The sequence below is a fragment of the Pediculus humanus genome, genomic scaffold, assembly GCF_000006295.1.
Source record: "Pediculus humanus corporis 1103172108260 genomic scaffold, whole genome shotgun sequence".
NCBI lineage: Eukaryota > Metazoa > Arthropoda > Insecta > Psocodea > Pediculidae > Pediculus > Pediculus humanus.
Window position 1 is genome coordinate 343,016 of NW_002987829.1, and position 13,790 is coordinate 356,805.

At 36.0% G+C, this 13,790-nt stretch overlaps 2 protein-coding genes across 2 annotated transcripts; both read right to left on the reverse strand.

The window, feature by feature from the left end:
- Positions 1 to 207: 207 nt before the first annotated feature.
- Positions 208 to 998, reverse strand: Phum_PHUM491800 (uncharacterized protein; the record flags this gene model as incomplete). Its single annotated transcript, XM_002430564.1, has 4 exons — positions 208 to 426; positions 594 to 661; positions 776 to 867; positions 955 to 998. 4 exons carry the CDS (start codon positions 996 to 998, stop codon positions 208 to 210), a joined length of 423 nt encoding a protein of 140 aa, XP_002430609.1.
- Positions 999 to 5,489: 4,491 nt separating this feature from the next.
- Positions 5,490 to 13,625, reverse strand: Phum_PHUM491810 (uncharacterized protein; the record flags this gene model as incomplete). Its single annotated transcript, XM_002430565.1, has 17 exons — positions 5,490 to 5,666; positions 7,221 to 9,772; positions 9,903 to 10,058; positions 10,144 to 10,280; positions 10,356 to 10,509; positions 10,583 to 10,720; positions 10,802 to 10,928; positions 11,238 to 11,347; positions 11,537 to 11,789; positions 11,891 to 12,017; positions 12,096 to 12,166; positions 12,258 to 12,365; positions 12,480 to 12,550; positions 12,628 to 12,728; positions 12,837 to 13,087; positions 13,183 to 13,374; positions 13,458 to 13,625. 17 exons carry the CDS (start codon positions 13,623 to 13,625, stop codon positions 5,490 to 5,492), a joined length of 4,893 nt encoding a protein of 1,630 aa, XP_002430610.1.
- Between the last annotated feature and the right edge of the window lie 165 nt (positions 13,626 to 13,790).

A 13,790-nucleotide genomic window follows, 5' to 3' on the forward strand; every position in this document is an offset into this window, starting at 1 on the left:
ATAAACGTGGCCAAATATAAATCAAACGTTCAATCATCACTCAAAATTTAATTACAGGTTTAAAACGAGGTTCCTTCTATGACGACAAACAACCGAACCTGATTTTTTCTAATTATTTCTCTTTCTCGCCTTTCCCTCCCCCTCCCTTCCTCTTCTTGCCTTCTCGCTTTTTCGTAATTTTTTTCAAAACGAAATCGTAGCCATTATTTAAATTATTTGAAAATATAACAGAAACGTTTTTGTCACCTCTCCTCTCCTCTCCAAAAGGTAGACATCATCTTGTTTCGCTGTCTGATACTTTCCATCTTCTATCCTGTTAAATATTTTCTTTATATCCAAAGGTTTTTTTATCATGTCGTAATAATCCGGTAATTTATTTTTAGAAGGTAATTTCATGAAAGGTTCGCTGAGAATTTCCTTCCATGGCTAAAATTAAAACCAACAAAAAAGTTAAACACGAGAGAGAGAGGGGGGGGGAGAGGTCATTAGGTCAATGATTGATTACCTTTCTTTCCGCTTACAATTTTTGCTGTTTCTCAAGTTTTTCAGTTGCTCTTGCTTCTCTCAAACCTTGATGTTTGGTTCGTTTGTACGCTTTTACATTGTCGGCAGTTTCTAACGTGGTATAGCGACGCGTACAAGCTATAACCTAAAAGACAAGCTATAAATTAAAAAGAAATTTACAAGAAAATTTGTTTAAATTTAATGAAAAATAATTTTACTAACTTCGCTTTTTAACTGCCTTTGAAAATTTAAAAGTCTCAATGATCTCAACTCGATTTCGAAGTTCGAAGTTTTAAATCTTCAGCCATCAAAGTTGGTAAATTGTTATGTACGTCGATTCTCATTGCGATCCGAGCTGCTTTCCTACAAAGTTGATGCAAAGCAAAATGTTAATCGTCACGAAATGTCACGTGATAAAAATTCCAATAAGGTAAAAGAAGCCAATTTTACCTGTTTTTTCTTTCTTGAAGAATTGTGAGAGGATCTAATCCCATGGGTTTAGGTATTGCAGTGACTCGATTTTGTTTGGCCGGCGTTTGACCGGGCTGGGGTACGGCCGTCGTCGTTCCAGCTCGCACGGAGGTCGTGGGAGGAAGAGATCCGTGTTGAGGTTAAACGATACTTCCAGGTCCTAAAATATTAAAATTACCGGATTTCTTATGGGATCCTCTTGTTTTCCAAGCATTTCTTAAATTCCATGCAAAATATATGGCAAAAAAAATGTACTTGAAATGCGGCCAATATGAAATCATACCATAGTAAACCATAGGGTAAACCTTGCCACATTATAATATCATCATTTTCTCCTGATCTAAGTCCAAACATCATGGAAATAATAAATGGCGCCAAATAATCATTTTCCTTTTTTCATAAAACTCTTTAGTTTTAGGAGCAAAAAACTGGTCCAATGCAGTATGATTGACCTCATTGTCGTTTTGGAATTTTTGTCCAATCAAAAAATTTTTTAGGGATCAGAAAAAATGATAATTATTTGGAGCTAGTTTGGGACTATATGAAGGGTGCAGCAAAACATCCCAGCCTAGCTCCAGTAGTTTTTGTCCAGTGGCTAAAGATGGGGAGGGCCTGGCATTATCATGGTGAAAGACAATTTCTTTGCTATTGGCTAGCTCCGATCGTTTTTCTTGGATGCTATCATTTAAATTTGTCAATTGTCGAATGTAAACCTCTGAATTTGTGGCAGCAGCTCAAAGTCGACTATGCCTTTGTAATCCGACCAAAATGATAACAATAACTTTTTTGGTGAATGTCAGCCTTAGAAGTTCTAAGGTGCCTGTTTCCTTGCCTAGACCAGGATCTTTTTCTCAAAAAGTCATCATAAACAACCCACTTTTCATCTCCGATGACCATTCTTTCAAAAAAGGGTCATTCGCTTTGCGTTTAACAAGCACATTGCAAAGACCCATCAAGCTTCTTTTGGTACCCAAGACGCCGCAGACGGTTTTTGACGCACGTATGTGACTCATCTAGCTTCTTTACAATGTCCTTAGTCGAACTATGCCGATCATAATCAATGAGGGCCTTTATTTGCTCATCATTAACCTCCAATGGAACCCCGGAGCACTCCTCATTTTTCAAAGGAAAATCTCCAGAACGGAATTTTGCAAACCACTTTTGACACTGTCGTTCTATTAAGACTTCATCACCCTACACGGCCCACAACTTTTTATTGGCTTGTGAAGCATTAACACCCTTTCAGAAATAAAAAAGCAAAATGTGGAGGAAATGCTCGCTTTGGCTCCCCATGTTTGAATGTCTTTTGCTCGCGCACTATTTAAGAGTTCATTGAAATTTTGGTACTGAATGTGTTACAGAAGGAACCAAGTAATAATATACCAAAAGTTCATGTTTGTACATAAACGTAAACGTACTCAAAAAAATGGACAAACTACCTGTTGGTAAAATGCCCAGTTACTTACTGGCCAACCCAATAATTTACATAAAACGAATTATTTAACGAAAATATTCATGTATTGGCTACGTTAAAAGCTTCCATATTTTTATAAGTTCCACGTTAAAGTGAAATACATTTTTCTAATGACACTTTATTTACCATCGATATAATTAAGTTTAAATTGATGTCTATGGTTGTTTACATATTATTACTATTTTTACTATATCCCATTGTGAGTTATTTTTCCCGTACTAATTTCAAATAAAAATCGTAAAATTTGTTTTTAATGAAATTACAAAATGCACGGGAGAGTCAAAATAAGAACGACAGAAGAACAAAAAGAAATCGCAAGGCAAAAGAAATAGAAAAAGGCAAGAGAAACAGAAAAAGGCAATAGAATTTAAAAAAATAATGAATCAAATATTAGAAAAACGCTCTTCACAAATACACGACGAAGAGGGTTTAAATCTCACCGGTAATTTATTAACAGGAAATCCGGATATAATAACATTATGGAATTATAGAAGAGAAATATTTTTGTCGTTGATAAACGACGAGGACTTGGAGAGTTATCAAAAACTATTGGAAAAAGATTTGCAATTGACAGAACAGTGCCTGAGAGTAAAATCCAGATAGTTAAGCATAGGTTAGATATAGGTTAGAGAGTCCAAAATCGTATGATAGTTGGCATCATAGAATATGAATATTGGACAATTTACCCAAACCTGATTGGAACGAAGAATTAAACCTTTGCACAAAATATCATCAATTAGACGAAAGAAATTTTCACTGTTGGGATTATCGTAGGATAGTCGCAGAAAGATCAAATGTTTCTCATTTATCTGAATATGAATTCACTCTAACATGAATACTGTATTAAATTATGTATGTATATGTACATGTGTAATTATGAGAGGCAGGGCTGAAAGTGATACCTCTGGAATGCCTCCCACATGGTTGAGGGGAGTATCCCAATTGGGTGGAGTGAATCTCTGCAACAGCCCATGCGAGATCTGATGATTTCGGCTGTGAGAGAAGGGTTGAGGTTGAGGTTGAAATGGGAGTCATACTCCTGCGACTGCCCCTACTCCCCAGGAAAAAGTGCAGCAAAGCACATCTAGGAGTTTTAGTTGGGTAGTGACTTCATCTGAGTTTCCCAACACTCTTCCTGCTACCGGGTGGGGAGAGGTTAGTGCGAAATGCTGCATTTCTCTTGGGTTAACAAAAAAAAATTTCAAACGTTAAATAATAATAATAATAATTTTTTTTCTTTTTATTAGAATCTATAAAATTTATAGCAATTAAAAATATTATTTTTTGTGTCAATAATAATAATAATAATAATTATTATTATTATTCTGCATGTCTCTAATCCCTCTGTCCAGACAGCTTAATATCAAGGATCAAGGATATGAGTTTGTACCGGGTGGCAGGAAAATCACCCATATGTTGTACATGGATGACCTGAAGAGATATATGTGAAGAGCGAAGAAGAATTGAAGAAAATGTTAAGGACAGTTCAAACTTTTTCCTCTGATATCAACATGAAATTTGGTTTGGAAAAATGTGCAAAAGTTAATATTGTCGGAGGAAAGTTAAAATGAAAGGAAAATATAGAAGACTCCGAAGAAGAACTTATAAAAGAATTGGACCCTGGATCAACATACAAATATCTGGGGATTGAAGAAAATTTTGGGATAGCCAACAAGGAAATTAAACCTCGATTGAAGAAAGAATATTTTAAAAGATTGAGGCTTATATTACAGTAGGAACCGAATGGAAGAAATAAGTTACCATAACACCTTTGGCACATTAGCAGTTCCTGTAATAGAATATAGTTTTGGCCTTGTTGAATGGACAAAAGGAGAAATCATGCACCTGGACCGAAGAAAAAGGAAAATATTAACTATGAATGGTAATGGTGCGTTACATCCAAAAGCTGATGTAGGTAGATTATACGTCAGCAGAAAAGATGGAGGAAGAGGATTACGACAAATAGAAGCGCATACCAGAGTGCCATAATTGGAAAAGGGAAAATACATAGAATCACATCAAGAGGACCCTATCTTAGCCCAAGTTATACATATATTACAATAAAAATTACAAAAAAAGGAGTACTGAAAAGGGCAAAACAAATCGTCCAAGAAAATAAAGAAAACGAGATAATGGAAGAAGGGCAACTTTCAACTTATGATAGCAAAGCCCAATCTCAGAAGAAATTATGTCAATATCTCCATTGGAGATGGAATGGATGGATTACCCAAGGAGTGGTACAACCACATTCCAAGCCCAATTACGACAGCAGGTTCATGTTCGGTTCTGTATGATCAACAAATCCACACTGGCAAAAGTGTGCCAGCTAACAAACCGGATATCATTCTCAGACATAATGCGGAAAAATGGTGTAAGTTAATTGAAGTATTCGAAGAACCGAAGAGGAGAAAAACACCAGACAGCCAAAGAAGCAGACAAAAGGCTGAAATATAGAAATTTGGAAGATGTAACGTTCACAGGACATTAGGGAATCAGAAGAACTTCTCCTGTTGTGTCTTGCTTCCTTTTATATGTGGAACTCATTGTTATTATTATGTTTCTATGAAACGAATAACTATGTTTGTGAACAAACAGAAGAATAAGTTTCTAGAAGCTTCTTTTTCATAATACACACTTGGTAACCATAGTTCTAATGTTATTATTTATAAATAAAATAAAATTATGAACATTTGTTCAAGTGATCACAACAATATATATAATTTTAGTCTTATTAAATATTTACAAAAAATAATTTTGCTTTAAAGTATAGTTATTTTATAATTTAAATTTTATTCCTTTTAATACATAAGTTAAACATGAAAAATATGGGATTATTTTTCTGACCAATCACGGCCATTTCTCATTATGTTTACAAAGCACGCCATTGGTTAAAAATTGTATTAAAAATTGCATATACTTTAAATGCAAGGCGTTGAAGCGAAACGAAACTATCGAAAAATTGAGACCTCCTAAATATTATGTTTTACTGATACTCGGAACCAATTTTTCACTCATTTTTCTTGATTTTTTTTCGTCCGCCTTACTTTTTTGAATTATGCAATTTGTCATGTTTTCGCGTATTGCCAGTTGCATAACCACAATTTTTAAGGATTTTTGAATTTTTTCGATTTTTTCCGCCCGCCTTACTTTTTTGAGTTATGCAATTTGTCGGGTTTAGCGTATTGCCGGTTGCATAACCCAATTTGTTTAAAAATTTCTTTTAAGTTTTTTTTTTATGGGAATAAATGAATGATATAACCAAACATGCATGATGGAAAAAAAAAACAAATTTTATTTTTTTTTTAAATAATATATTTGAGATAATTAATACATATATTACTATATTATTATTATTATTATTATTGTCCACCATTAAACACGACAAGGCTACTTGTCGGGGTTTTTAAGTATTTATCCGAGGTTTCTACCCGATTCCTTAGGGACAAATACTCGAATTTTATTTTTATTTTATTATTATTATCCACCATTAAACACGACAAGGCTACTTGTCGGGGTTTTTAAGTATTTATCCGAGGTTTCTACCCGATTCCTTAGGGACAAATACTCGAATTTCGGTGGTGCCACTTATTATAAGATAGCACCACATCAATTCTTGAAGGTCTTCCTAAGTCCATCTTTATTCGATGGGAACGATTTGTCTCCTGAACTGGGCTCCAGTGACTAACATCTTTGGAGTGGCCAGGGTCAGAAGCAGTGAAATTCACATTCTTGTCGAGCTGCCTCAGGTCGACAGTAGAACAAGATTTGTTTTTGGTTCTTACTTTGTCTTGTTCTCTTTTTTTTTTTTTTTGCTCTTTTTAAGCCAACGGCACGTGGCGTTCTCAAACGGTCACCCATCCAAGTTTGCACCACGCCCAATGCTGCTTAACTTCGGTGATCGTACGGGAACCGGTGTGACCAGCACGGTATGGCCGTTGACTTATTATTATTATTATTATCATCATTATAAATTTGAAAAAAAAAAAAAACGGAAATGCCAATGCCTCGAAAGGGTTCTAGATCACTTATCCTCTTATTTAGGTTCAGGTCTCTTCTTGTTTTGGACAAGTCGAAATCGAACTCCCATTTCCAGGAACTCCAAAACTCCCGACTTTATTTCCCTTTTTCTTCTGCGGCGGGGCGGGGTGGGACGGGGGGGAGAGAAAAGGAAAGTTTTCAAGATGGCGGCGTCGAAAAAAAAAATTCCTTTTTTTTATTATTATTATTATTTCGATATTCAATATTTATTTAATTAAAAAATAAAATTGTTAGTAACAATTATTATTATTATTATTATTATTACTATTACTATTATTATTATTATTATTAATATTATAATATTACGTTTTTATTCTTTCTCATTCGACTAGATCGTCAATGAAATAATAATAATGATGATGATGATGATGATAAATGAATAATAATACTTATTAAAATAAAGGGAAGGGAAAAACAAAAAAAAAATTCTTATTACGGCCCTGATGTTTTTTTTTTATACTTAAACACTTCTTCGCATTTCACGGGAGATAAAAAAAAATTTTCCGATCAATAATAATAATAATAATAATAATTAAACTTAGTTAATAATAAAATTTCATCATCATTATGTTAATATAAATAATTTTTTTTTTTTTAATAATCGAACGGATAATAATATTATTTACAATGTACATAATTTTTTTTGTATAGGTTCGTTTGTTCCCTCGTTTGTTTGTTGTTTGTTCATTCATTTAATTGTAGCTTTTCCCATTGGTCTAAATTTATTAATAACAATTTCCGGTTCTTTTGCCGAACTCGCTGCTGTAGGTTTCATAAAATTTAAACCTCCTCCTATTCCTGTCGTTCTCGGAATTTTTATTCCCGTGTTTCCGTAGTTGTTGTTTTCCTTTTGTTTCGAAGAAGAAGATAAACCCGTCGTTAATTTTGTCATTTTCGGTTTTAATTCTGACGTTATACTTCCGGTGCTGCTGCTTCTGCTCTGTGGTCCACCTCCTCCGGTGCTGCCACCATTACCACCACTCCCAATTCCACCCTTAGACTCTTTAATCGATTGATTTTCTTTAAAACTCGTGTTTAGAGTCGATGATTTCGGTCGTCTTGCTGTCGGACCTATGCTGCTACCGCTACTGCTACTCCTGCTAGCCGGAACGTTTGTTTTTATCTTTTCGATTGAATTCCTGAGTTGAACTTGTCCCAACGGTTTTTTACGATCCTCTGACGAAGGTTGGGAACCCGAAGATTTTTTATAACCGAAATTTTGCTTATCCGCCGATTCTTTCTTCAAATTATTCGTTAAATTTTTTATGGCCGTCGTGTAACCAGCCAAACGTCTCGTCGTCGTCGTCGTTGATTTTTCGTTAGGAGGTACGCTTTGAACGCTACCGGAAGATTTCGATGACACGTTTCTGACGGTGTTAACGGATGTCGAACTGTTTAGGGAACTTCTCGAACTTCTCAGACTCGTACGGGAATTCGAACGTTCGACTCCTCGTCTTTTATTTATTTGTCCGTTCCCTTTGTTTCCGCTCAAACTCGATTGCGAATCCGTTTTCCTCAAATTCGAATACTTGCTCAACAAAATTTTCCTTTCTTCTGCTCCCCCTTGTTTTTGACTAACCTTAAGAGAATTGCTTCTATCCAACCTGTTGTTCGATCTCAGGTCCGACCTGTGTAATTTTTGCATAAGAGTTCCGACCCTCGTAGGAGTCATGAGAGATCTCGTAGCATTTGAATTTCTTATGAATTTTTTCACGGGGGGATTCGTGCTGCTGCTCGTGTTTGTATCGCCGCTTCCGCTGCTGTCGGCTCTGTTGAGTTTTCCGCTTCTCTTTTTATTATTATTATCCCGAATCAATCCGTGCGAATCCACCGAATCCTGTTCGTAATTACATCCGGAAGATGTGCCTTGACTCGGAGTTTCCGAACCTAAACTTTGAGTTTCTTCGAATCCTTCGTCGTTGAGCTCGTGTTGTTCAGGTTTTGTTTTCAAACATGCCGGAGTGTTGGCTTGAACTCTGATTTCAGGTATGAAATCGCTTTTATCATTGTTCAAATAAATTTCGTCTATTTGATTGTTTGTTGATTTTATATCTGCTTTGGTATCGTTATTATCATTATTATTATTACTTCTACCCATCGAACCTCGTCTGGACTCTTGTAAGCTTTGCCCTCTTTGAAGTCTTTTACCATCGTTTAAATTATTACCACCCTTATAAGACTGTTCGGATTTCTTCGGATTCCCCTGATTCATTTGATCAATGTTTTTCAATTCCGAACCGAATTTGTTTATATCCGTTATGGCCTCTTGAGCGAGACGAGTGTCTTCGTTTTGAACAGCCGTCCCGTGGTATTTCAAACGATTCTGCCATTTTTTCAATCGAGCTTCTTTGTCGTCTACGTGTACCGTCGTGCTCGAAGTCAACTCTTGAGGAGTTGGTTGAGTCGGAGAAGGTCTCGACATTTGGTCTCCCGCTAGGGTAGAATTATTCTCGTCGTTTTCTTTTTCCGTAACGTCCGGACCGGAATCGACGCTTTTCTTGTATCTCCTCGTTCTCCGCGTGGATGAAAATCTATCGAATTGACCGTCGCCGAGAACTTCTTCTTCTTCGTTTCTTCTCGCGATATCTCGAAGTCTTTGGCTGTTTCGGAGGAGCGATCCTCTTTCGTTCATCATTTCCTTATCCGATCTACCCTCGGGACTCACTCTGTCTCCTTCTTCCGGTGGAGATTCGAATTCTTGCGAAGTTTCGATGGGTTCGAGTCTCCTGGGTTCGTCTTCGAGAGAAGATGAAAATTCTCTCATCTTACCAAATTTTCTCCTCGTCGCCGGTGGCGTTTCTATATTATCCGAATCTATTTCAATTTTATCGCTGATGACGTCATCTTCGTCTTTCGTTTTTTGAATGCGTCGGGGTACGTAGGGTGGAAGTGTGCGATCGTCGTTTGCGTCTTCTGACACGTTCGAACCGTAACGGTATTTTCGTAACAACGACGATCGGGTCATTATCGGACTGCTCGGTATGCTACCTGAATTAGAGACGACGTCGATTTTTTTGGGTGCTCTCAAACTTCCGCTCCTGTAGAAATTTTTATCTTCCGAAGGTCTCCTCAGGTATAACGTTAACCTATCTTGTATTGGAACCTGAGACAAAGCGCTTATCAAACCTTTTCGCTTTTCTTCTTCTTTTATGTACATCAAATTGCTTGCGTTTATTTGTTCCATGTTTCCTCTGCTACGTTGCCTCCTTAATTTTCTCGCGTCTTGTTCTGCTTCATCGGCCGCATTTGGAAGATTTAAATTTGATTTTCTCCAGATGGATTTGTCTTTGACCGGGATTTGAGGTTGGGCTTCTGAAAGTGACAATTCAATTAACGGCATATGCACACACGTATATACCTTTTAAGTATTTTTACGACACTTCACGCATTGATTCATAGAATATGTGAACGTTACCTTCTATGGCTTCCATAACTCCGACAACATCCGTTTGGTCAATGGCAGGCTTCCAATCCGGATAAACTCTTTTGTATTCCATCGGTGATGGTTCGTTCGACTTAGAAATTCTTTCCTCCGGCAACGTGTCTAATATTCCACTTCGGCTTTCACTTTCTGCGAATAGAAAAAAAATCATCGTACCCTCGAGGTTTCATTGTTGTATTCACAAACACACGCACGCACGCAAGCACACACGTACCTGAATCACCTTCCAGTGACCTTCTATTTACGCTTAAATTTTTCCTATTTCTCCTTTTTATCTCTTCTGATGCCGAACTTTCATTTTCTTCTTTTTCATTTTCCTGCAACCACGCCTCTATTTTTTGTTTCCATGCTCTGAAACATCGATCGATATATGATAAATAAAATGAAAAATTTTTTAACACGATTTTGTTTGTTTAAGTTTCGTACCTAGGTTTATCTTCGTTTTCCGGTACAGGTATTAAAGGTTTATGTTCGGCCAAGGGTGACGGTGATGTTGGCCTTTCTCTTTCGCCGGAAAAATCTGCGGATAATAAATCGGGTCTTCTTCGACCTCCTCTCGCACGTCTCGCCCACGAACGATCTAAAAGTTAAACATTAGACGTTAAACGTTTTCCATCTACAAAATTGGTTTCGTGAAAAGAAAATTAACCGACCGAGTGATCCCCAAGATTTTCTTTCTCTGCAAGCAATTTCTTGACCGGAAGTACGTAAAAAATCCATCAAGTTAGAATCGTCTTCTTCCATTGGTACTCGACTCCTTCTTCTACGTAAGCTACCAGTCGGAGTTATGTCTGTTAAAAAAAAAATGTCTCTTGACACTTCGTTCGAGAAAAAAAAAGTCAAAAACGAACGTAAAAAAAAGTGGCACGAACCGGGAGAATCCTGAGCGTGATTTTCGACTAAATGACCGGAAAAGGATCCCATTCGACGTCTCGACAAACCTGGAGAACTCATATTGTCATCTTCCGAAGTCATATTACCATTTTGTAATTTTCTCATCTTGAAATTAAAAAAAAAAAAAGTGTAATTAGAAGCAAATAGGAAAACGTCGTGGTTTTAGAAAAAGAATAGATTTCGATATTTGTCTACTGCTTCGGCGAAGGGGAAAAAGGGAGGCAAAACGACGGGTCAAAGTGGTGCATCCAAAAATTCCAGGGGGTTAAGATCCCGAAGGAACACGAGAAAGTGTCGGCTTCGGTCAGGATAATCTCGCGTGCACACACCCCTAACTTCCTCCTCACGTTTCCTCTTTACCGAGATAATAATAATAAAAAAAGGTAAAAATAATAATAATAATGATTAAATTACTTTTCCATCTTTGTCCATTGACCTCTTTGGCGAGAATCCAGATCTTATATCGCAGAATATGTTATCGACCATGCTGTTGCAATCTAACATATCGGAGTTATTCGAGTTAACTGTAATAAAATATCAATACCATCCATTTAAAAAAAAAAAGGAATCAAATGATAATAATAATAATAATAATAATAATAATAATAATAATAATAATAATAATAATAATAATAATAATAATAATAATAATAATTGTCATTTGATATCTTAGGAAAGAAGAAGAAAAAGGTAAAAAAAAATTTTTTATTTACGTTGACGTCTTTTGGCTGCCAATTGTTCTTCTCTTTGTTTCCTCCTCAGGTACGTTTGCTCTTCTTGAATTCTCCTTCTTTCGTTTTCCGCAACGGCTTGTTTAAATTTAACACAAAATCCGTGAAGTATTTTAAAACAATCTTCCAGTTTGAACGTGGCAGGATCTTCGCAGAAAAATTCCGCGAGTGATTTTCTAACGGATTCCAATTCGTCCATGTCCTTTTGCAAACCTGCGACTTCTCTTTCCGCCATCTGAAACCAAATCAAATCCAAGAAATGATATTAATGATAATGATAATAATGATAATAAAGTAAATTAAAAAAAAGAAAGAAGATGACAATAATCAAATTACCTGAAGGAATTCAATCATTTGAGATTTGATTTCCGTTTCCGTCGATGGCAAATCTATTTGCTTACGAACTTTTTTTATTCTCGAATCTAATAAATTGATTTCATTTTGTAATTGTTCGATTGTCGTCCTGAAATACAAAAACGAAAAGTAAAATGAGCCATAATTTAAAAAATCATAGAGTAAATAAACTCTTCGTTAAACTTACTTCGTGGCATCGTCCAAAGCGGATAAATCCTCTGGAAATTTAAGTAATTCTTTACGTTTTCTTTCCGCTTGCTGGAATTAATAAAACAATAATAATAATGATAATAATTAATCGTATGTCGTCCTCAAATGGAAATCTTATAGGATGAAATTTTTTACTTACCATGGCGACATAATGGATTAAATTCATTCCAGGTTTGTTGGCACGAATGTCTGTTAATTTTTGAAGTGATGTTAATTTAACTCCAGCAGCGTTTCCAGCATAACCACCCTGTTTTTAAAAAAAAAATTAAAAAATTTTGAAAATGAATCACAAATATTTTTTGGAAATTTTTTCTTTGGAAAATTTTTTTGGGAAAAAAGTTTTTTTTTGGTCTCAACTTACAAAATTTAAAAAATTTCCAGCAACGACGACCATGTATAATAATTCTTGCAATTGTTTATTCGTCATAAGATCTGAAAATAATAATAATAATAATATTAATGATACATATTATCATTATCATTATGATTAATTTGTTTCAAAAATTCACCTTCTCCAGCTACGATCATGGAATTTATGCTGGGTTCAAGGTAACCCATATTGGCAGCAAATTCTTCTTTTAACAACATGCTTTCGATTCTTAATTTGTAACTGAAAGGATAATAATGATAATGATGATGATAATAATATTAAAAAACCATTAAAAGAAAAAAACGGCTTTTCTCCTTCCGGGGGGAGGACCGAAAAATATTTCCTTACTTCGGCACTGATATGAGTTGCATTAAAAACTTTTCCGCATTTCCCAATTTCGATTTGTCACCGTCGAAAGATTTCAACATTTCCAACTCGTCTATTTCCGGTAGAATTTTCAATAATCCCCGAAGTTTTTCCGCTCCTATGTCGTCGTGACCGCCATCTTTGATTAATTGTATTATGTCTTCGTTGGAACTTCGAAATTGTTTTAAAAATATATTTACATTTAAACTTCGTTTTCCATCGAGCAAAACAATCTAGAAGAAGAAGCAGAAGAAGAATTAGAGTCAAGGTCAAAGGTGAGCGGGGAAGTATGGGGGAAGGAGGAGGAGGGAACCGAGACGTGCATTACCTCCGACGTTTCTTTTCTTTTTCTGTCAGGTTCGTGAATTTCACGTCCTAACCTCGGTGATGCCGTCAATGTTTGAATGGCTGGAGTTTGCTGACAGAAAAGACCTTCCATTTCCGCCCAATCGAGATCAACCATCGGCGTGTGTTGATGACTCCTCGCAACGATCGACCAAATATTATTTTTCCCGACGACCTGTTCGATAATTTATAAACAAACATTAGAGTGATATCCGGTGGAGTTTCCGGAAATGAAAAAATTTATTTATTTATAATTACCTTGTGATTTGGAATTTTGTTCCAGTTGATAGTTTTCATTTTTGCTTTGGGCGTGGGAATTTCTTGCTGCGGAAGAAGTTTTAAACCCGCCATGTCAGGTTGTTCGACTCCCGGCGCCGGATCAGCTTCCGTACGAAGAAGCGGAGGCGGTAACGGTGGACCCCCCATTCCAGAATCTTTTAATTGACAATAAAAAAAATTATTTTAACTTAAATTAAAAAATTCCAAAAAAAAAAAAAAATTATCCGTTACTTACTCGGAGAGGGGGGCCCGGAACCTAAAACTTTTGTGTGAGCCAGTGGAGGTGGTGGTGGAGGCGGAAAATTATTTAAA